Genomic DNA, 22,296 nt, shown 5'->3' with positions numbered 1-22,296 from the left:
CAATGAGATCCGTTTCTATATACAGATCTACATTTAGTATTTTTCTCTTACTAATCACCATAAATTTCGTTTTCTTTCTGTTGATCTTAAGACCAGCTTTGTCGCCTATAGTAGATATTGTTGATTGGTACACCGTTAATTTTGATGCCTTTATCACATTCTTCTAGTGCCTCTATAAATATTTGATCTGAGTACAAGTTGAACGGCAACGGCGATAGAATGCAGCCCTGCCTAACTCCCCTAGCAATGCCTATGTGCCTATTCAGATTTTTTATAATCTGAATATCCTTAGTGTCGAGTCCTGAACGATATAATAGTTCTATAAGTTTGTCGTGGTTGATAGTGTCAAATGCTTTCTCGTAATCGATAAAGCAAGCATAAATATCTTTTTGTTAATCTAAGCATTTCTTAAGAATACCTTCAGGGTGTAGCTCATTAAGCTTATCAGGCGATATTCGTTGGACTTTTTGGAGTTTGCTTTTTTGGGGAGTGTTATAAACGTAGATTTCAACCAGTTGGATGGAATTTGACCGGTATCGTAGATGTGATTAAACATGTTTAACACGATATTAAGATTGTTCTTATTGATAACTCTCAAAAATTCAACTGGTATTTCATCGTATCCCGTTGCTTTTCCATCGTTTGTTTGTTCTAGGGCGTTTATTACCTCACTTTTCATTATCTATAATGAATTTGTTGTTTTCGTCTACCAACTTTGCAACCTGTCTTTTCCTGTTAGTATAGGTAAATTCTTTGACTCTCTTATGTACGTTAAAGCTATCATGTCATGTCATCCTTCTCATTTCCTCTTCTCTCCTTGAATAGATGTAGTATTTTGTCTGTCATCCAGTCATTCCTTTTCTTCTGTTCGAAATGGCCAATTTATTCTTTCGCGCTCTTCCGTATAGAGTCACCTAAATAAATCCAGTCCTTCTCAATATCTCTGGTGGTAGCAGTTACTGCCAGACTATTATTAATGTTTTCCATAAGCTTAGCTTTTATTTTAGGGTTTCTGATCTGACCCCTATCTAATCTTTTGTTAGTAAGTTTTTTTATTAGGATTTTTAGTCGCATCTGTAGCTGAGCTACAACTGGGACGTGATCGGACTTTATATCGGCTCCTGGATATATTTTGACCGCTATTATTTCATTACGGAATCGTTTATATAACCTTCTCAGTGGTAGCTGAAACCAGGTATTTGCTATAGTAAAATTTTTCTCTGTATTAGTAGATCACTTCGTTCATTCCTTGCCGCCAATACAAACTTTCCAACTATATATTCTACTTCGCGTGTTCCTATTTTGGCATTGAAGTCTCCCGTTATAATAGTTACATCTTGTTTTTTATATATGTTGTTATGTCGTCTAATTGTTGGTAAAAATCTTCAAATTCTTCATCAGTGCTTTCAACTGTGGGAGCATATACCCGAATGATATTTAAATCCAAAGTGCGCGAATTTATTTGAATCAACATGCATCGTTCTGAGTACGGTATGAAATTTTTAATGTGTAGTGTGATTTTATTATTAATTAGATCAGCTACTCCATGTCGGTGATTGGCATTGGCATCATCCTTACCGTTAAGAGATAAGCAGATTTACGAAGATATGCTTAATACCCTTGGTGATCAATGTCCTTCGTATGCAACCATGAAAAATTGGACTGAAGCTTCAATAGAGGTAACCGATCGGGAGGGCCAGTTTCTGAGTCAGTCCCCGAAAATATCGATGCAGTTCATGACATGATTTTATCAGACCGTCGAATTGGGCTAAAACGGAAATCTGAAGCACTGAATATTTTATGCGAACGCGTTCATCATATAGTTCACGTCAATTTGGATATGAGAAAAATTGCTGCAAAATGGATCCCCGAATGTTTGAATGTTGACTAAAAGCTTGCAAGGGTAGAAGCATCGCGTTCGATCTGAGCTCGATTTGAAAACGATGTAGACTTCTTAAACCGAATTGTAACAATGGATGAGACTTGGGCACATTTCTACGATCCAGAAACAAAGCAACAATCGATGGAATGGTGACACTCTGGTTCTCCAAGACCTAAGAAGTTTCGTGTCCAAAAATGTGCTGGAAAAATTCTTGCTTCAGTTTTTTGGGATTGCCATAGAATAATCATGATTGATTGTTTGGATAAGGGTAGAACAATAACTGGAGATTATCATTCGACATTACTGACCAGTCTATGGGAAAAAATTAAAGAGAAAATACGCGGAAAGCTATCCAAAGGTGTTTTGATTTTGCAGGACAACCCCTCTGCACACAAATTTCATGTTGCCATGCAAAAAACTCGTGATTTAGGGTTTGAATTACTAGAACACCCCCCTTATTCACCAGATTTGGCTCCGTCCTACTATCGTCTCTTTCCTCAACTGAAAAAAAGTTATAAAGGTCGTAAATTTTCTTCCGAAACGAAGAGGTAATAAAAGTTGTGGATGTCTGGTTTGCAGAGCAAGAAAAAACATTTTTTTCTGAAAGGTCTAGAGACGTTGCAGGTTCGCTGTAATACATGTATCAAATGTATCAATTAAGAGGAAAATATGTTGAGTAATAAAATATTTTGACATTGAAATTTTGTTTGGTTCTATAGTAGGCTAAGAATTTTTCAATAAATATATCGTAAGCATATATATATATATATATATATATATATATATATATATATATATATATATATATATATATATATATATATATATTTATATATATATATATGCTTATATATGTATATATAATGTGGCTCTTAGAACTGAGATATTTCAGGAATGGTAATAACTTTGGTTCGAAGTTTTTCTTTGATAAAACCGTTTTCGAGGAAAATGCAGGTACAATATTTCATTCGTCTATTCACGTTTTATAATTTAATAATGAATTGTAGCAAGTTAACGAGGTATAATAATGAGTTCCAAGTAGGACTACCATTAAGTGCATCTGTCTAAATAACGGTGTATAATGCCGTCCAATTTATAATGATTCGATCGCCTTTTAACGAATACGTTCACGCATACGATATACAAATTAATAAAAGTATTTAAAAAATAATAGATTTATAAAATGAAGTATCTACGCCTATGGTAGATAGATCAAACAAAATTGTCGGCAAGGTTTTTATTGAGTTTTTATAATCTGCAATTGATATTGAAAGAACTTTACCCATTATGAGATCAGATATACAAGAAATACACTAAAATACAATATGGCCAACATAGTTTCGTTATTTAGTTAAAGCGGACTAATTTAAAGTTTATGAAACGTATGTAAATTAAACCCATCTTTAAAGTCGGTTTTAACTTAAAGTTGACTTTAGGCAAAGTCTTTAAGCACGTATTATGAAATTAACTTTATTGAAGATGCTTTGTGCGCGTGCTTACTGGTAAGATATTTTATTATTTTTTATTAAAATCGCCGTTCCGATAATTCCTTATTAACCTCTAATTATTTTTACAAATACACCTTTACCTAATCCATAAATATAACAAAGCCTTTCAATCAGAGGCGGCGTAAGGAGTGGGCGGTGTGGGCCTCGCGGTGCTAAGGGCCTCGCGCCTCGTGGCCTAAAATAAATTGAAAAAAGTATGGAAAATCCAAAAGAACACACCAGAAGGTTTTTCTTATTCTAGAGTATCTGGTAGATACTCGGCCCCAAGCATACATTCGCCCCACCACCGCACGAACACTACCTCCAGTATCTGCCGAGCCACCAGATTACTATATACTCAAATCTTTGGATCCCAATATATCCATAACTACTGTATATTATGCGTTCATATTTTACAGGTAATCAGAATCGAAAATAAGCTTTCAATTGACCGTATATAAAATATGGGTCAAGAGACACTAAGATAAATTACGAACCAATCACTAAGGAGTTCAGTAAAATCTAAAGTACAAAATTTCTGATTCATTAATTACTTCTTTTTTTTCATTTTTGATCAATGTATAAGTAAAAATTGAGTTTTTTCTCAATGAATAAAAAACTGTTTAATTTCAAGTGATTTTTTATTTTATATTCTCTCCTTCTTGCACCACCAGAGGGCCTCGCGAAATGTACCTTGCCCAAATTAAGTTTAAGTCTTGCGCCGCCACTGCTTTCAATTCATCTTCCTAACAAAGCCTCGTAACAAATAAGAACTGGATATGTAACAACAGCCCACAACTAATTATTCTTATCTAGGTAATATACAATGCGGTCCAAATATTGTATAAATTTAATTTTAGTGTTATCATGTAATACAGGGATGGGAAAACTACGGCCCGCGGGCCAACTCCGGCCCGCAAAGCGTTGAAATCCGGCCCGCGAACAGCAAACAAAAGTTAAGTACATGAGTAGTCGAACGCACTACTCATTTGAGGCAACTATTTTTGAACACCAGCAAATTGGAATTTTATAAGTCCTTATCTCGGACACAATACCCAAATATAGTTTCCCACGCCCAGAAAATAATGGCTACGTTTGATACAAGCTATTTGTGCGAACAAACGTTTTCAATAATGAATAAATTGTCTTCGTAATAGGCTTTCACATGACCTTCTTTTTTCATTGTTAAAAATTTCAGCATCACAAATGGAGCCGGCTTATGATGAAGTCATGCAGAAACAAAAACAGTTCCACATGTTCCCACAATGACCACTGCTCCTCAATCTGTTACTTCGCGGCTAACTTCAATTAATTGCAATTGAAAATGTTATTTTTTAATATTGCACAATAAATTAGTATTTCAGAAAAATTATGGCAATATTTCTATTTTAGTAAATAATGTAATGCCACAACTTGGCCCGCCATATATTTCGTTAGCAAAAATTGGCACGCGAAGAAAAAAGTTTCCCCATCGCTGATGTAATATGTGAAAAAACCCTAAAACAGATCGGTTTTTATTCTTGAATTGACAATTTACAGTATGAAAATATTATCCCCCTCTTAATAATAAGCACACCCTTGAAAATTTTAAATGAGAAAGGGGGTCGTGTGGCACCCTGTTGGAAAGGGATTTTAGTCCTCTGTTCAGCAATATGAAGATTTTGATAATGTCTTATCACAAAAATTTACGTACAATGGAAATAATAACAATGTCGCATAATATTAAGAATGTTCAATTTACTATTGAAAAAAAGTTATTGCACTTATAGAGATAGAGGAAAATTCGCATAAAACAACTCGAGAACTTGCCGCTTACAATAATGTAAGTAAATAATCTGTTTTGAGAGTTTTGTATAAAGAGAAATACCACCCTTATATTATTCAATTGGTTCAGGAGTTAAATGAAGATGATTCTGATAGAAGGCAAGAATTATGTGAATTGTTGATAGACAGAATGAATGTGTAAATCGGGGTGTGTGATTGAAGTGATTCGCCGTTTGAGAAAACAAAATACTTTATTTAATTTGATATGAATTATATGTAATAAACAATACGGTATGAAATACGGTTATGTATCGAAGAAAAAGAACATAATGTCTCTTAATATGCGCGTTCGTTCTCGGTGCATTCCTCATTCCTGCCATCTTACGAGTGTCTACAGAGATTCTTCGGTGGCAATGAAATCATAGGTCGCCTACTATTAGGCAACCAAAATTATTTGTATAAACTACGACGCCGAATCATTAAGTACGGATAATGAACGCAGATTTGAAATTCATTAACAAAATAGTTTTTACTGATGATAAAGCCACGTTTCATTTAAACGCAACTGTAGATATTGGAGCAGAGAAAATCTTCGCTGGATGTGTTAGGTTCACATTGAATTCCCTAAAAAAGTTAATGCTTGGCCTGCTATCATTAACAATACAATTATTGGCCCTTATTTTTTTTAAGACACAGTTAATGGTAGGTTTTTTGACTACATAGTGCTTAGATTACAAAGACTTTTTCTTTATGTTAATTATCCAAATGGGATAGATCGATCGATTATGCACGTACAGTTAAAAACGAGAAATGAGGTTTTTTCATAATAGATAGATTGTAAAACGTGGAACGGTTGAACGGCCGGCTAGATCGCCCGATTTGACACCTCTCGATTACTTCTTATGGGGTTATTTGAAATCAAAAGTATATTTTAATAGACCAGACAATATTGCTGAATTAAAAGTTAGGATTACGGAAGAATTTAACAAAATAACCTCTGAGGTCATACAAAATTTTGTATGAAAATTCCAAAATCGCCTCGGTTATTGTCAAGAAGTGAATGGTGGTCATTTTGAACATTTAATTTAATTGTGATAAACATTGGACAATATATTCTAACTGTTATTTTAAACATTTAATTTAGTTGTGATACACATTGAAAAATACATTCTAAATATTATGCAACATTACTATTTTCATTCTACGAGAAGTTTTGCTATAGAGACTTCATCAAAATTTTATATCTTCAAAATTAATTTTCTCAGTAATGATTTGCCCCAAATTTGAGAAACTTTATATTGCTGGACAGAGGATTAAAATCCCTTTCCAACAAGGTGCTGCACGACCCCCTTTCTTATGTAAAATTTTCGAGGAGGTGCTGATAATTCAGAGGAGACGCTGGATGATATTTTCATACTGTTAATTGTTAATTCAAGAATGAAAATAGACCTTATACATATTTTTTCACATAATACATTGAATTTATTCCATACATATGGACCGCATTGTAATATTCAAATTTCTTAATTTCATTTTTAAACGAAGTTTATTCAATAATTCTGGAGGAATAAAGGAAGTTATGGTATTTGGGGACATCTGACATTTTAAATATAGTCATAAGATCCAAGAGCGAAAATTTATAAAAATAATGGCAGGCGCTTCTGATTTATTGAATGTATATACATTAGTAGTATTTATTGAATGAAAAATATTTTCATAATTTTCTGCAGTGTCCCATTGGTTTCTTTTACAGATGGCTTTTTCTAACAAACTAGAATATATAATGAGGTTAGATTGTTTATCTTTGCCTACATTGTACCAAACAGATCAGAAGCCAAAGTATTCTATAACAGAATCTGAGCCGGAATATCCACCTGGTTATGCAAGAATCAAATTGCATACGTCTACGTATAAAATTTGGGGAGATTTCACAAATTCTCAAGGATATTTACGGAGGTAAGAAAATGTTTTTTCATAGAAAGGCTTCTCAAAAAACCTAGTGTACATGATATTTCATTCGAAGCTGGTTAAGCAAGAATTCAAGGTACACATATAATATTCTCGCTCATAGAAATATTGTCATTTATAGAGTTTAACACAAATCAAACGTGTCTTGATTATAGGTCTCTTTTATTAGGACAAAAAGTTAAAACTAATTTAGAGAAATCAGTCAATTCTTTCTTTAAATTTTGAAAACGTCTTTCAACTTTATACATATACTGTTTCAAAGAAGGTGAACCCATCTCTAGGATAGATATAAAACTGACAAATATTTGGGGTTTGCTCAGTAGAACCAGTACAAATTTTTTAAGATTTTGCCGCAACGATTGTTTTGGACGTTAATACACCCAATGAATTTATTTTTGTACCTGACTCTAATAGAATGCACTAGTTAAACGGTTCGTACCGAGTACTATTGAACATAACTTTTTCAATATTAGATTTATCAAGCAAGTGAACTTAAGCATCATTTAATTTTACAGTTTTACACCAAAAAGTTACTCTTGATAAAACTCGATACTGTGTAGCGTTTTCGGAATATTTTGATTTTGATTATGAAGTAATAACAGATGCTGGTATGAAGTAATTATAAATATATTAATTAAACAAAAAATCATGAGATGAAAATTTAAAAAAAGGCTCATAACATAAAAACGAATACAATTAGAGTAGATATTGAAAATGTCCTTCAATTTCACCAACACCTTTTTTCTAAAGAATCCATTAATTCTTGAGGTGAATTTATGTCTGTAGCATAAACTTTTTCTTTGAAATACGACCAAACTGTGTAATCCAAGGGATTAAAATCACATAACCGAGAAGGCTAATGAATCGGAGCTTCTGCTCCTTTACCAATTCATCAATTCGGTAAATGGTTACTCAACCAATTACGACACCTTCTATCAAAGTGCAGTGGAGCTCCATCGTGTATAAAAAATAGAAATCTTCGCTCGTTAAGCGTTAAATCTAATTTGTGAATTATCATAACACCAGTAGTGTGCATTATGGAGATTGAACATACCTTGTCGCCTTAAAAAGAATACATTTGAAAGAAATTGGATATTTGACAAAAATCCACTCTAACCGTTAGATCGTCTGGCAAGAGCTCTTGGACTTGTTTGTTATGATAAGGATGTTGTTGTTTGAGTATTCCTCAAGTACTTGAAGAAGACATATTCGTTTGTCTTGCCACATTCCTTTCGCTAACTGTTGGATTTTGATCAACTAAATTTAAAATAATATTTTCTTTATCACTGGGTCTTGTTGTTCTTGGCTTACCAGAATTTATTTTTTTAGGTCTCACATTCCCAGTTTCTCGACAACATCGTTCAACGGCACTAAATGTATTTTCACTTGGTAAATTTCTTGAAGGAAACTTTTCTGCACTAGAGTTTCCTAAACACTCGCCTAAGGTTAATGATATGTCAGTGTATTCAAAATTTGAGTTCATTTTGATTAACAATATCTAATTTAACAAATAATCTTTCAAAAATGTAATTATTATTGAATCAACGTCATAACTATCAATAAATGATAGTTTTTCATAGCAAACTCAGACAAAATGCTATTTCCGTGTAAAATTCAAGTTAAATAATTATGGGTACTCAGCTATTGAGGGCCTTAGTATGAAACCAATAACAGTTTGAGTCCCTGAACCACAATACATCATCAAATAGTTGTTTGTTTCATTCTAAGATTCTAAGGCCTCCAATAGCTCAGTGCCCATACTTATTTAACTTTGAAAAACAAGATCCTATACTGATTAGACTGAATTTTTGTGAAACGACACAAGAAACGTTAATGATAATAATTAATAACTTAATGACGTTTCGAAATTTTTTTATTTAGCAAACCCCAATTAATTTTCAGTTTTCTATCTATCCTAGAGACGGGATCACCTGTTTTTTGAAACACCCTGTATATTAACAAAAGCGGAGAAATTTAGAAACAATATTAAAAAACCTGTGAAGTGTTCCTATGCATTTAAAGCATTTCATCTTCTTCCTAGCTACATCTATACTCCGTCATCACATCAAATTAATATGCAAAGGAATTACATGAAAATGTGCATAGCTTTGCACGAATTTTTGGCGTAACTTGTACTAAAATCTTGGAATAATCATGCGAAATATGCAACGTGAATGATACAAGGGAAATCAATAAGAGGAATAGTTAAAATTTAACTACATAATATTCATTCATCTGTTTAAAAAGACTCACATGTTATTATTAGTTATTATCATTCACAATTTCGTTAACATTTATAACTTCACGTTCTCATGGATTTTACCGACCTTAAAAGTCTTCTTTCATTAAGTATCTACATAGAAAATTTAGTTTTATATCCAACATTACTAATATCATATTTATTGAAATAATTCGATAGATGTTGCGATAAACCTTGTACATATGTTTTATATTTTGAGGTTTCGATTTTGTTTTTGTGTTTGAGAATGGCGGGACGAGGCTATTTTTATCACTTAATACGGTTTTCTACCTCAATCGAGTTGGAAAATATAGAATCTTTTCTGAAAATGAATCTTGGTTAAAACGAGCCGCAATGAAGGATTTTTAACTAATCTAAAGCAGCTCCATATTCTAATATTGAGATATTCTAGATGTTATTTGCTAATAACTTCTATGTTTGATTTTATTACGTTTTGCAAAGGTCACTCATATCAAGGTTTTATTCATGATTCAAGAACAAGGTTCGCCTCTAGCTCTAGCGTTCGTTTATGAAATGTTGGAAAAGGAGGCACATCAATTGTGTGTTGCTCTACTTAATGATAGTACTACTCAATTTTTCAAGTTGTACTTTTGAATTTTCTTGTTGTAAATAAATAAATTGTATTGCCATCAACCTTAGCTGTTTCATGTACTACTAGAACCTTTTTAACCTTTTTATTATTTGGTTTCGAGCCTGTCCGTGAAAAAATATGTGTTACGAAATCAAAAACTAGTCAAATTTACAGCAACACCTTTTAGTTTGAAGGTAAATATTCACTTGTACTATTCTACATAATTTTGTTTTTATAGAGATAAAGTTCAGGCAAGATTAGTTGAATTACTTGCAATAGCAGCTTCCAAAGACGTACCAAGTTCTCCTCTGCATGTAGACGAATCTGTTTTGTGTGGTATACCAGGAAAAGTTGTAAATTCTTTCACACTTTATAATCTTTTGAAAATCCCACCTGATAAACATGTCTACTATGGACCAGGTAAGATATTTTTCAGTCATTATTCCAGATATTTCTAGGTTTTTATAAACTAAAGTTGTTGTTTTATTTCTGTATTTTCGAATAATTACTTAACATCAGTGAGGGATTGGAAAGATTCATCAGACAATTTCGATATTAAAATTAGTTGACAAAAATTCTCGTAAAACAAAAAAGCGGCTTCCAACCAAGTGACTCATCTTGTAATAAAAGGTTAAGGTGGAAATTCGGTAATTTTTCTTTATAGAACTGAATGCACTTCAATGAATGTTTTTTTTATGTCTGAAATTCATTTATTTACAAGAGAAATATTTTCTTAATCTCTTCAGCAACACTATTGAAAGCATGTAACAAGATATTTTACATGTTATTAAGTTGAGGTTGAACATTTCCAAATTTTGCCCTGCCTTTTTCTATGTACGGTGATTCATCTGATAAAATGAAGCAAAAATTATGTCCAGAAACAGGCGCAGGAAGAAAAAATGTTGAGATAGTCTCTTATACAAATCTGGCCACTATCAAAGTTCGCGACAGTTCTAAACTAGATTGATATGCATTTAGTGGCGATCAATTGGTAAGGTTTGATAATGGATGTCTCATTTATAAAGAATAAACGCAATCAAACTTTAAAATCTGTAGTACACAAATATCTCGACATAATTTATTGTTATTTTTTAAGAAAATTATTACTGGGGATGAAGAATGGGTGCTTTGTGTTAATCCAAAAAGATTGGGCACAATTGTTGAACAATAGCGAAGATCAGAAGCACTCTTCAAAGTCTAACTTGAATTTCGCAGTAGAAGAATTCAAATTCTACTTAAGCGTTGGGTTCACATATAATCTGAAGTTCACAATTGTCTCGTCAAAACTGATTGTTATTTTTGGAGCAAAGTGCTACAGGAAATAAACAATGGTGATCCAAAGAGATTGGACACATTTGTTGAATAAACGTAAAGGTCAGAAGCACTTCTCAAAGTCTAGCTGGAATGTCACAGTAGAAGGATTTAGATCCTATTTAAGCGTTGGGTACAAAAGCTCGCGACAGTTTCAAACTGTTCAAAAATTGATATGCATTTGGTTGCGTTCAATTGTAAGGTACAAAAGGTTGGATAGTGGATGTCACTTTTACAGAGAATAACCACAAACACTGAAGTTCACATCTCTATCGTCAAAGCTGACTTTTATTTTTGTAGCAAATTGTTATCAGGTATGAAGTTTGGGTGTTTTGTGTTGATCCAAAGAGATTGGACATAATTCTGAACAAAAGTGAAGATCAGAAGTACTCTTTAAAGTCTAGTTTGAATGTTCAAGTAAAAGGATTTAGATCCTACTTAAGCGTTGGGCTCAAAAGCTCTAGACCGTTTTAAACTGTTTTAAAATGTGTATGCATTTAGTTGCGATCAATTGGCAATTTCAAAACGCTGGATAATGGATGTCACATCTACAGCAAAAATCGAAATCAAACATTAAAATCTGAAGTTGACAACTCTCTCGTCAAAATTGATTGTTCTTTTTGACACAAATTGTTACTGGGGATGAAGAATGGGTGCTTTGTACTGATCCAAAGAGATTGAGCACAATTGAAGATCAGAAGCACTCCTCAAAGTCTAGCTTGGAGAAAAATTTAGATCCTACTTTGCGTTGCGTAATAGTAGCTGAGAAGAACGGCGACAATATCGTTGATTAAGTTATTTAAATTTATTTCAATAAATAAGTTCGAAATTCTATAGAAAAATTACACAATCGTTACAACATTATTATTTGAAGTATGTCTCGATTAATAGATTATTTGTCACAAATAGGTGGAAATGTTCCTAGATTTCCAGATCCGAGAGATTTTAGACTGGCTATCGTAGATGAACCAAGTGGAATTCGATTGAAAATTGAATTTTTATCACCAGCTTTATCAAATATATCTATAGATGTAACGATACTTGTAGCTATTGGAGTAGATACTTGGTCGGCTTCTACGGATTTTCCAGGGAGAATAGCCTTAGGACACTCAGATTGCTTATTATATCACCAAGCAGCAGAAACAGTAAGTATATCAATTGGTTTTTATATTCCATATCATTGTGTCTGTATCTAAATTATTGTGAAATATACGAATTTCTCATTGTTTTCCTTCTTCTTCATATCTAGTCAGATCTTAGGCTGTCGTTTTATCTTTTTTCGATTGTTCAACACTCCTGCGACGATTTATTGCAAACATTTTTTATAATTCACCATTCCTCTGGTTAATGTCCTTACACCATTATTTTTCTTCTTCCTCTTCTTACTCCATTTTAGGCAAATTGCCTGATCATTCTTTGCAGCATGCCTATTGCCTCAATTGATGGTAAGATTGATAATCTTCCATACTTCTTCTCCCTAGTGGTGAGTTGTCTTGTGCTATCCTTACTATTTTTTCCTCGTCTATCAGGCCGAGTTTCTGCTGTGTACGTCATTATGGGTCTGATTACAGTTTTGTAGGTTCTTGACTTGGTCTCAATACTTATGTATTTGTTTTTCCATATAGTGTCGTTCAGACATTCGACTGCTCTTGCTGCTTTTATGAAGCCGGTCAAATGCTTTTTGCAGGTCTATGAAACACATGTAGGCTGGTTTGTTGTATTCGATCGACTTCCCTGCAATCTGTCTTATCTTCCCGTTCTAAATCCTTGTTGTTTATTCGACAGGGATATAATGCTATTTATTTTGTTTGTTATCATTTTTGTTGTTAGTTTTAATGGCATTTTATTGTCTCCTTTTTTAAACATGAGAATGGTGGTGCTTGTTCGTCATTCATCAGGTATTCTGTGGTATGTAAAGATATTTCTAATCAGTTTGGTTAGTTGTTGGGTAAGTTATTGACCACCGTGCTTAAGCAGTTCATTGTGATTGTTGTCGGGTCCACGGCTTTTTCTGTTTTTTAATTGTTGGTTCGCCGATTCTATGTCTCTGCTCTCTATTTATATATCCTCATTTCTGGTTATATCTGGAGTGTTGCGCTCGATAGCATCTTCCTCTTTACTGTATAGTTTTGTGAGATATTCGACCCAGGTTTCCTTTGTTATAATTTTAGGTACAATTAGTTCGTTGGTCTCTTCTCTCCGATTTCTAATGAATCGCCAGATTTGCTTTTGGAGGCCATAGAAGTCGCTCTCCATTCTTTTTGAGAAAGCTTCCCAGTGATTCGTCTTAGTTTGTTTTACGATTATTTTCGTCTCATTACGAAATGTTTTATATTGTTCGTACGATTCTTGTGTCCTCGTCGTTTTTTTCTTCTCTTCGTTCTTGTTTTTGATTTCATGAGAGAACCAAGGCGTTTTACTGGATTTTTTGTTGGATATGTTTATTATGCGGGTACCAAGCGCTTCGTCCGCGACTTTCTAGATGTTATTCCTTAGTTTATCCTAACTGACATTTACACCTTCCAGCTTGGTTTTTATTCATTTCAATTGAGAACTCTCATAGATTAATTCCATAGCGCTTCTATATTTACTTTTTGTTCTTTTCTTGCTGGTTCCCTATTCATTCTAAGGGGCAATTTTAATTTGATCTTCCCGACAATAATTCTATTCAGTATAAATATATTCACATCAATTAGAGTACAGGCTCTGCTAATAGAACCAGTTCCATCCCTCTCTATCAATACGATTCTCTATAGTATTCACAAATCTGCTGTTTCAAGACGTCTAGTCTTTGCTGAGTCTGGTCTCGTTTAGCTATATATAAAATTGTTGGTCTTATTATAGCATTTCAGTTCCGTTGAGTTGATTTAGCCAAAAGAAATTTCTGCAGCTTGTTGCTACTCAAGTAGCTTTGTTGGACGCTGTTTTTCAATCTTATATTCGACAACACCGGCTTCCAATGGTATTGACGTTGTTGTAGATATTCATGTCACTATATTGAGTGATTAGAGTGCCTATTGAACGCTCTAAAGAACTTTGTAGGTCCTATTTTATAGTGAAAGTTATATCATTGGTATAACATACGATCTTAATCTCTATATCACCTATACTTTATGCCTCTATTGTAAAATTTTTTCATAATTTCGACTTTTATGAAACTGGAAAAAAATGGGGGTTTCTCATCAGTATTGCTCGATTATTTTCAATTCTAATGTGAATTTGATTCGCTTAATAAATGTTTCCAATTGTTTGATAAGGTGGTGAGGTGCCTCTTTTGCGTAAAGGAGATATATCCTTTTGTTATAATTTATAGATTTTTTCCTATTTAATCCATGATTAAGAGAATCATCGGATGGAAAATCCAGTGATAAACTTTTAAAGCAAAGCCATCATCATCTGATCGTGATCAGAAAAGATCATTAATAGCTTTTCTACTGAAATTTTTTAAATAACAGTATTTTTGCAATATTTTTGTTTTAGGGAACTTATTTGGTTGGTTTTGGTGTACATTCTTCAGCTTGGCAATTACGAGTGCCTGCAGCTGAAGAAGTGATACTATCACATTATGGTCCTAATAGTACTGTTAAAACTATATTAGACATGTTATATCTTATTTTGGAGGATATTGATAGCAATAGGGGCTCCAAAAGACATCAAGTGAGTATTTATATGTTTATGTAAAAAAATATGGTTGCCTATAGTCCAAGTAGTGAATGAAGAAATCATGTAACCGATAAATAATGATGTGAAGATAGCTGAGGTGTATCATTCTTGAGTTAAGAAACGAAATCTCAGTTTTACAATTGACATAAAACTATTTCACGACTTAAACAAGCAATCGACAGTTTGAAAAGGACAATTAAGAAGGACATGGAAAAACTACAAGTATCCCAAAAGTTGACACGATTGGTGAAATGATATGCTAGGGCATATATAGGAATTTGGAATAAATGCTGGGGTAACGCAGGGCGATGCATTCTCAGCGGTATTGTTTAACATTGCAGTTGAAGGAATAATAAGGGAATGTAATATCGATGGAAGTATCGTTAATAAATCAATATAAGTAATAAAATATACTGATGATTTAATTCTGTTAGCAAGGGACCGAAAGAGTCTTGAGGGCACATTCGAAAAAAATGTGAGAGTGGCAAGAAAATGAGTATTGAAAATAAAGATATTGAAAATATGGAAATTGAAAGAAAGAAGGAAGTTCACAAACAAGAAACTGTGAAGATAAATGACCTTATCCTCGAAGTAGTCGACACCTTCAAGTACTTAGGGACAATGATCAGCAACAAAAATGACACAAAAACTAAAACAAGGCACAAAATTCTTGCCAGATAAAGGACATATAATAAATACAAGATTATAATAAAGAGCAAGAAAATAAGCTGAGCAGACAGCAATAAAACCAGTAGTTTAGGTAAGTAAGGATATATGAGAGGAGAATAATTATGAACAATTCATGGCCCAGTGAACTATAAAATTAAAAACATATTAGAAAATGAGGGTATAGTAAATTGAAGAAAAAGAGACCGAACGAGAAAATATTGCCTGGTAGACCAACAAATCGATGGGAAGATTAGATTGTGCAAGATATGCAAAATCTGGGAGTACGTGACTGGAACAAACAGTTGCATGACAGAAAGGAATGAAAAACAATAGTTGATGCTTCAAAACTATGTGATAAGCTATAATTAAATAGAGATAAAATGTGGGGGCTGACCACCAACAAACATATAGGATCAAAAGAGCTCAATTTGAGCGGCTATAATTCTCAATAGAATGTATAACCTTGTAAATATATATGTTTCAAAATAGTAATTTTTTTAAAGCAAAGGCAAACAAACAAAAAATGAAGAGCATCACTATAATGCCAGTACTGTCCTAACTACAACAGATTGCTATTAAAAAGTAGTTTTAGATGTCAGAAAGCTCATCGTAAGATCTGTGGTAATCACGCGGAATAACTTTGTTATTGTACGAGTATGGTCCCAGAAATACCTAGCCTAGCCTAGAGATGGCGGTAGCCTCTTGAAAAATACCACTGTATGTTTAGTACGTATTGGGCAGCAATCAATAGTGACCGTTACGTATTTGTATTGTAAAAAAATGAAAAATTGGTCATCCTTATGTGATACAATACTTTTTATTTGAAAGGCATTAGCACAATCAAAATAAAAGCTGAACTAGTATATGTTTTGTGTGAGATTGCTTCTTCGTTATCAAGAGTAAAATAATTGAATTGAACGATCTCGTACGACCTCCGAAGACCAGCATCGCAGTGGTCGACCAAATGAGTTGACGACTCCAGTAATGCTAAAGAAAATTCACAAAGCGGTACTGGATAACCGTGGACTGAAAGCTAGCAGACATAGTACACATTTCAAAAAGTGCGGTACATCGCATATTAACTTGAAATTTGGAATGAGAAAGCTGTACGCATGATGGTACAAAAACAACGCCGTGAAGATATTTCTATTGAGTGTTTGGTAATATTTGGATGAAACGTGGGTCCATCACTCCACACCCGAAACAAAAGAAAAATGAAAACAATGGACTGAAAAGGAAGAACCGACTTCAAAGAAGGCAAAGACCGTTCCAGCTGCAGATAATGTCATAGCGTCGTTTTTTTTGAGATGCGCGTAGGATAATTTTTATTGACTATCTCGAAAAAGGAAAAACTATCAACAACGAGTATTATGTGAAATTATTGCAATATTTGAGCGAAGAAATCAAGCGAAACGGCCGCATTTGGCTAAGAAAAAAGTGTTGTTTCAACAAGACAATGCATCATTATTACAATGGCCAAAATTAATGAATTAAAGTTTTAATTGCAACCTCATGCACCCTATTCGCTAGATTTAACTTCCTTGGACATGGAATAAATGACTTTCCAGACTTGAAAAAATAGCTCGGTGATCAACAACTTCCTAGCAATGAAAAGGTGACATCGGCAGTTAATGGTCATTTTGAAGAGCTTGATTTTTATTATTAAAAGGGTATCGAACTTATTGAAAGTCGCTAGGAAAAGTGTATGAAACTAAATGGAGAAAAATAAATATATATTTTTTCAAAATTTTTTTGTTTTCTTGTGATAAATGGAAAAATACAATTGGAATTAATTATAAGAAAAAATAATTATTTATTTATAACACTTTTGGGAAAACAAATAGTAATTGTAATTAATTGATTCTTTTGTTGAATGTTATCGCTTAAAAAAAGTATATGCTATCTTCAATAGCGCCCCATTGTTAAAATAACTGAGTTGTATTATAATGGACAATAATTTTATCTATCATTAGAATTATTAAAGCCATTCAAAAATTACTTTGCTAATATAAGGAAAATGATTTGTAAGAGAGAAAATAAAGAATTAAAATTATTCGCATTCACATTCTATTTGAATCGTTGCATCAAATAAATAAAGCGTCTGTAGATTATCACTATCAAAATATGCAGTAACGAAAATAATTATTATATTAGTTATAGTTTTTATACACTGTGTGTAAATGTGGAATCATTTGTATTGAATATAACATTCGAATGTTTAAAATACCAACTATTTTTCAGATTTCCTATAGAATTCTAACCAAATATATGCTCTTAACAGTATTATTAGAAGAACTTGAAAACTGCTCAATAAATCCGATAACTGATATGATAACGTGGGCTCCATCGTATTTATCTACCCATTTGTTGAGAATATTGGATAAGATAATTGCTAAATTACTCCAAGAAAAGCAACCGAACTACTTTTTCAAAAAATCTAATTTATTGATCAATCCTGGTCATCTAAACGATGACGATTTTGTTATTGAATCTAATAACGTCAAAGTTGTTATTGCTCGACTTTTTGACGAATCTTTGATGTCTACTAGAGGTAAGTTGAAATATCGGAATTGTATATGTAAATGCAGTATACGTTAAGAGACACTGGTGTCTGTTAACATCCACCAAGGTAGTTGGTTACTGACCGTTATTTATCCTTATTAATCCCTAGCCATTTTCATGACGATTCCGCTCATTCATCGGTGACTGTTATCATAGACCACGACGTTTTGGTCAATATTCATTCTGACCTAAATTATAATTGATATAGAGAAATAATGATGTGCGGAAACAGAAGTTTTGGGCCAGTATATGACTAATGAAATCACAAATTGTTAAAATGAATAGAATCATAAATACATGCAAATTGTTTATTAATCGAAATCATTAAAACAACCTACCTATACTAGGTATAGATAGGTAAAGTAATCAATAACATACATTTCGTTATTAAATGATCTTGCATCATTGGTTATAGAAATGAAAAATACTTATTCGTTACAACGTACACATTATTATTACAGCATTTTTGGCGATAAAAAATTAATAATACAATCAGTAATACCTACAGGCTAAAGTAAACAAAAACGAAAGTATTAAATGATATCACATCATTGGTTATAGGAATTAAAAGACGCTTATTCGTTACAAAATAAACATAATACAGTATCTTTGGCTATAGAAATAAAAAAAAGTATATCTAGTTGTTAAAGGAATTGTAGCATCTTCTATAGTAATAAAAAACTTGTACTGCCACCGCATTTAGAATTACAAATAACGTCACGAGCTTTGCAGTTGCATTTTTTAGTGTTGCTTTTTTGTGTACAAGTGCACCGTTTATAACCTTGTCCACCAAATTTTGATTCCAAAGCAACAATTTCACGCAATTATATTTTTGCGGAAGAAATATCGGTAATGTTGATAAAATTTTCCTTGCTTATGGAAAACTGATTTCTAGTATATATCTGTGATAACGTCCCATGCTTTGTAGCTAATTGATAATAGCCATCATCCGCATTTGTAACACATGTAAGGATATTCCTCGAATCTGTGCGACCTCTGTCGACATCAGGAACGCGTAACCTTACAGTATCTCCACATTTCGCAGGAGGAAAATTTGCATGTGATACTTTAAGCATTTTTTTTGCTGAAGTCCAAGTTTTGCTAGCTCAATGTTTCTCTTAGTCGAATCTTTTTTGCTGCACAGTAAACATATTTCGGTTTCTGATAAATTTACACAACACTTTGAATGAACTGGCATGCTACAGTTTGTACCCAAACTAGAGCGTTTTTCACATACCAAACATTTTTGAAATTCTTCATCCTCATTTTCTTCGTCTTCTATATTTTGTGTGGAATTAGCAGCTTGTGTACTATTATCAAATTGAGTATCATCAGCATATCGTGTGTCATCATTAATTTGTGTGGAATTATCAATTCGTGTACCAACATCAGTCTGTATATCGTCAGTCATTTGTCTACCATCAACAATTCCTATATCATGAGTAGTTTTTATATCATCAGTAGTTTTTTTTACCACCAACGCTTGTGAGATTTGAATTCTAAATAATTTGTTCAAGTTCCTCTTCAGTTTCAACATTCAAAATTTGATCGCGTGGTAGTGACGAAGTCACTAGTCCTCTTTTAGCTTTTACTCCGAATATAGTTTCATAAGGTGTCTGGCAGTATTTTTCGAAAATTGTACAAACCGCAATCCTTCTGACCATTTTACAGTGTAATTCGTTTGCATCCAAGCAGTCAACATGTTTTGAATATCCTGATTGGCCCTTTCTACAGATCCTTGGCTTTGACTATGCCTAAGTTTGCCGTGGACTATTTTGACATCACGCCACATCGAACAAAGTTCAGTAATAACTTTGTTTGCGTATTCTCGGCCGCTATCGGATTGAGGAATACTTGGAGCTCCACAAAGTACAAACGCATTCAAATGAATAAATTTTGTCATATGGTCTTGATAAACCATTATAAACTTGAAGTCTGCATTACGACAAGATTGCATGTCGATTAAATCGACCTGACATCTACTATTGAGTTCTGTTGATGAAATAGGTCGCACCACAAGCCCTTTTTTAGGTATACTTTTTTTTCATTTCACAAGACCGACAAAGGCTCAAATAGATCATCACTGTTTCATACGTAATGTTTTTGTATTTTAGTTGAATTTCTTTCAGCATTCTAGTTCTCCCACCGAACCCGGTACGTAAGTGAACTTCGTGAAGTATGTCTTAGATTTCATCAAGGCTCACATTGACAAGTCGTCTATCTGAAAACGAAAACAATATTATATTTCGTTATAATGCACAACGCAGTGAAAAATTTACCTCTGGCCAATAGAAGGCAGATTTATTAGCATTTCTTAAGAATTTGACATCGTAGTCTTCATCAGGCAGTTTTTCTTGTATAAGGCCGACGAAAAATTTGGTTTGGTTTTTGGTTGCGATCTCACAAGCACATAGTCGTTAACGACTGTAGCCTCCGTCGGCTTGTCGTCCTGTTTATTCTCTTCTTGGAGCACTTCATCACAAAATGTCTCGAGATCACAATCAGATTCATCTTGAAGCTCTATTTCTGCGTCGGAACTATCACTATCAAATTCCTTAGCAGACTTTTTCTTATTCTTGGTCGTTGGCGCAGAACATCCAGAACTTTCTCCTATTTCAAAATCTTTTACCCGGTGCAATGTTTATTTTCTTTTTTCTTTGAGTTCTAGGTCCTTTTTTGTTCCTAATACCCTGTAGAAATTGTACAACTGTGTCGTTTAAACTGTTTTCGAAATTTTGGTTTATTTCAGTGTCGTCAGGAACAAGGAAATTTCTTTAATATATCATTTCTGTCTAAAGGCTATATACCCGGCCACAAAACCGAAAGGTTTTGTTGGCCGGATTCTGCGAATTTCGGCATTAACTTCTTTAAGTGTTTTGGAAACGCCTCCTTTGGAAGACCAGTTGTTCCTGTCGCTAACTTATAATCATTGAGTATTGTACGCCACTGTTTCTTTAGTGGTGTAAATACCGCGACATCGGGTGGTTGAGCGATATGTGTGGTATTCGGCGGTAAACATATGAATCGAACATTATTTTCGACCGACAGTCTGATAAATTCCTCAGAGAAATGACTCGCCAAGTTATCCCCGATCAATACTTTGACTCCTTCTTGATGTCTCGTGTGATAGAGAAAAACAGAAGTAAACCAATTTAAAAAGGTTGCAGAATCAAACCATCCATGAGTTGTACGGTTGTATCTTGTTTTATCGGGTCCTCCTTCCATCCAGGTTGTCCAAAGGTTTTCTGCTTTGTAGACTACATACAGTGGCAGCAGAACTCCTGAAGCGCTTCCGCAAAACAGCAAAGAAATATTTGATTTTGAGCGAGACAATAAACGTTCTGGGTATTTCACCCCTCTTTTGTAGACCGAGGGTCATCCGATAAATTTGTCTCATCGAAATTGTATATGCAATCGGGGGAAACTCCGTCTAGACATTGCTCAAGGTTATAAAAATATGCATTGAAAACTTTTTTAGTAGTAGATGCTCTATTTGGGTTAATATTTTGGAATTTACTTAAACTTAATTTTCTGTTGCTTTTCAGAAAGCCTTTAATCCAGTCGATACCAGGCAAATTATTGTTAAACTGCTTAACTGTCCTACCCATTTTGTCCAAATGGCTTTTCATAATAAGTATGTCGTAAATCGTCGTGAGTCAAAGGAAAGTCCCACTCAGCGGTTTTCAAGAGCATATCAACCAGTCACGTTTCTTCGTCGTTGCTTAAAACTGGGGGAATACCGTCGTTTTTAACTTTTTTATTGTTCAGTTTGTGGCTTAACGTTCCTTTTGGGATCTTGTTTATCTTCGATGCCTTGGAAAGTAAGTCCAAGAAAAACATATTTGCGAGCCTCCTCCACAAAATAGATCGGTCCCAAAAAACAATTTCAGGCCAGCTTGTGGAAAAATATAATATTTATTGCAAAATTGTTCAATGTTACCCTGGGGTTCAATGTAACCCCGTTTTACGGTAATAATGTTTATGGTGTCCTGGTGTTAATAGCCTGGATGTTCACATGATGATGCAGCCGTTGCGGTAATTTGTTTAGTTTTTATTTGAAGATCTCGTTGGATGTCACAGCTTCAACGATATCAGGATCGATCAATGATGTCACTACTCTATTTTTCGTTGCAGCTGACATAAGTTCTAAGGTGGTTAT

At 33.6% G+C, this 22,296-nt stretch overlaps 1 protein-coding gene across 1 annotated transcript in view; it reads left to right on the top strand.

The window, feature by feature from the left end:
* Window positions 1–22,296, top strand: part of LOC130897013 (uncharacterized) — a 59,234-nt gene that overhangs the window by 10,317 nt on the left and 26,621 nt on the right. The window contains exons 3-7 of the mRNA XM_057805486.1: window positions 6,887–7,089; window positions 10,171–10,352; window positions 12,153–12,388; window positions 14,724–14,900; window positions 17,817–18,126. Coding sequence (XP_057661469.1) covers window positions 6,887–7,089; window positions 10,171–10,352; window positions 12,153–12,388; window positions 14,724–14,900; window positions 17,817–18,126 — 1,108 coding nt within the window. The remainder of the gene's footprint in view (window positions 1–6,886; window positions 7,090–10,170; window positions 10,353–12,152; window positions 12,389–14,723; window positions 14,901–17,816; window positions 18,127–22,296) is intronic.

The sequence above is a fragment of the Diorhabda carinulata genome, chromosome 8 (assembly GCF_026250575.1).
Source record: "Diorhabda carinulata isolate Delta chromosome 8, icDioCari1.1, whole genome shotgun sequence".
NCBI lineage: Eukaryota > Metazoa > Arthropoda > Insecta > Coleoptera > Chrysomelidae > Diorhabda > Diorhabda carinulata.
This window is presented reverse-complemented; position numbering and strand designations above follow the sequence as displayed.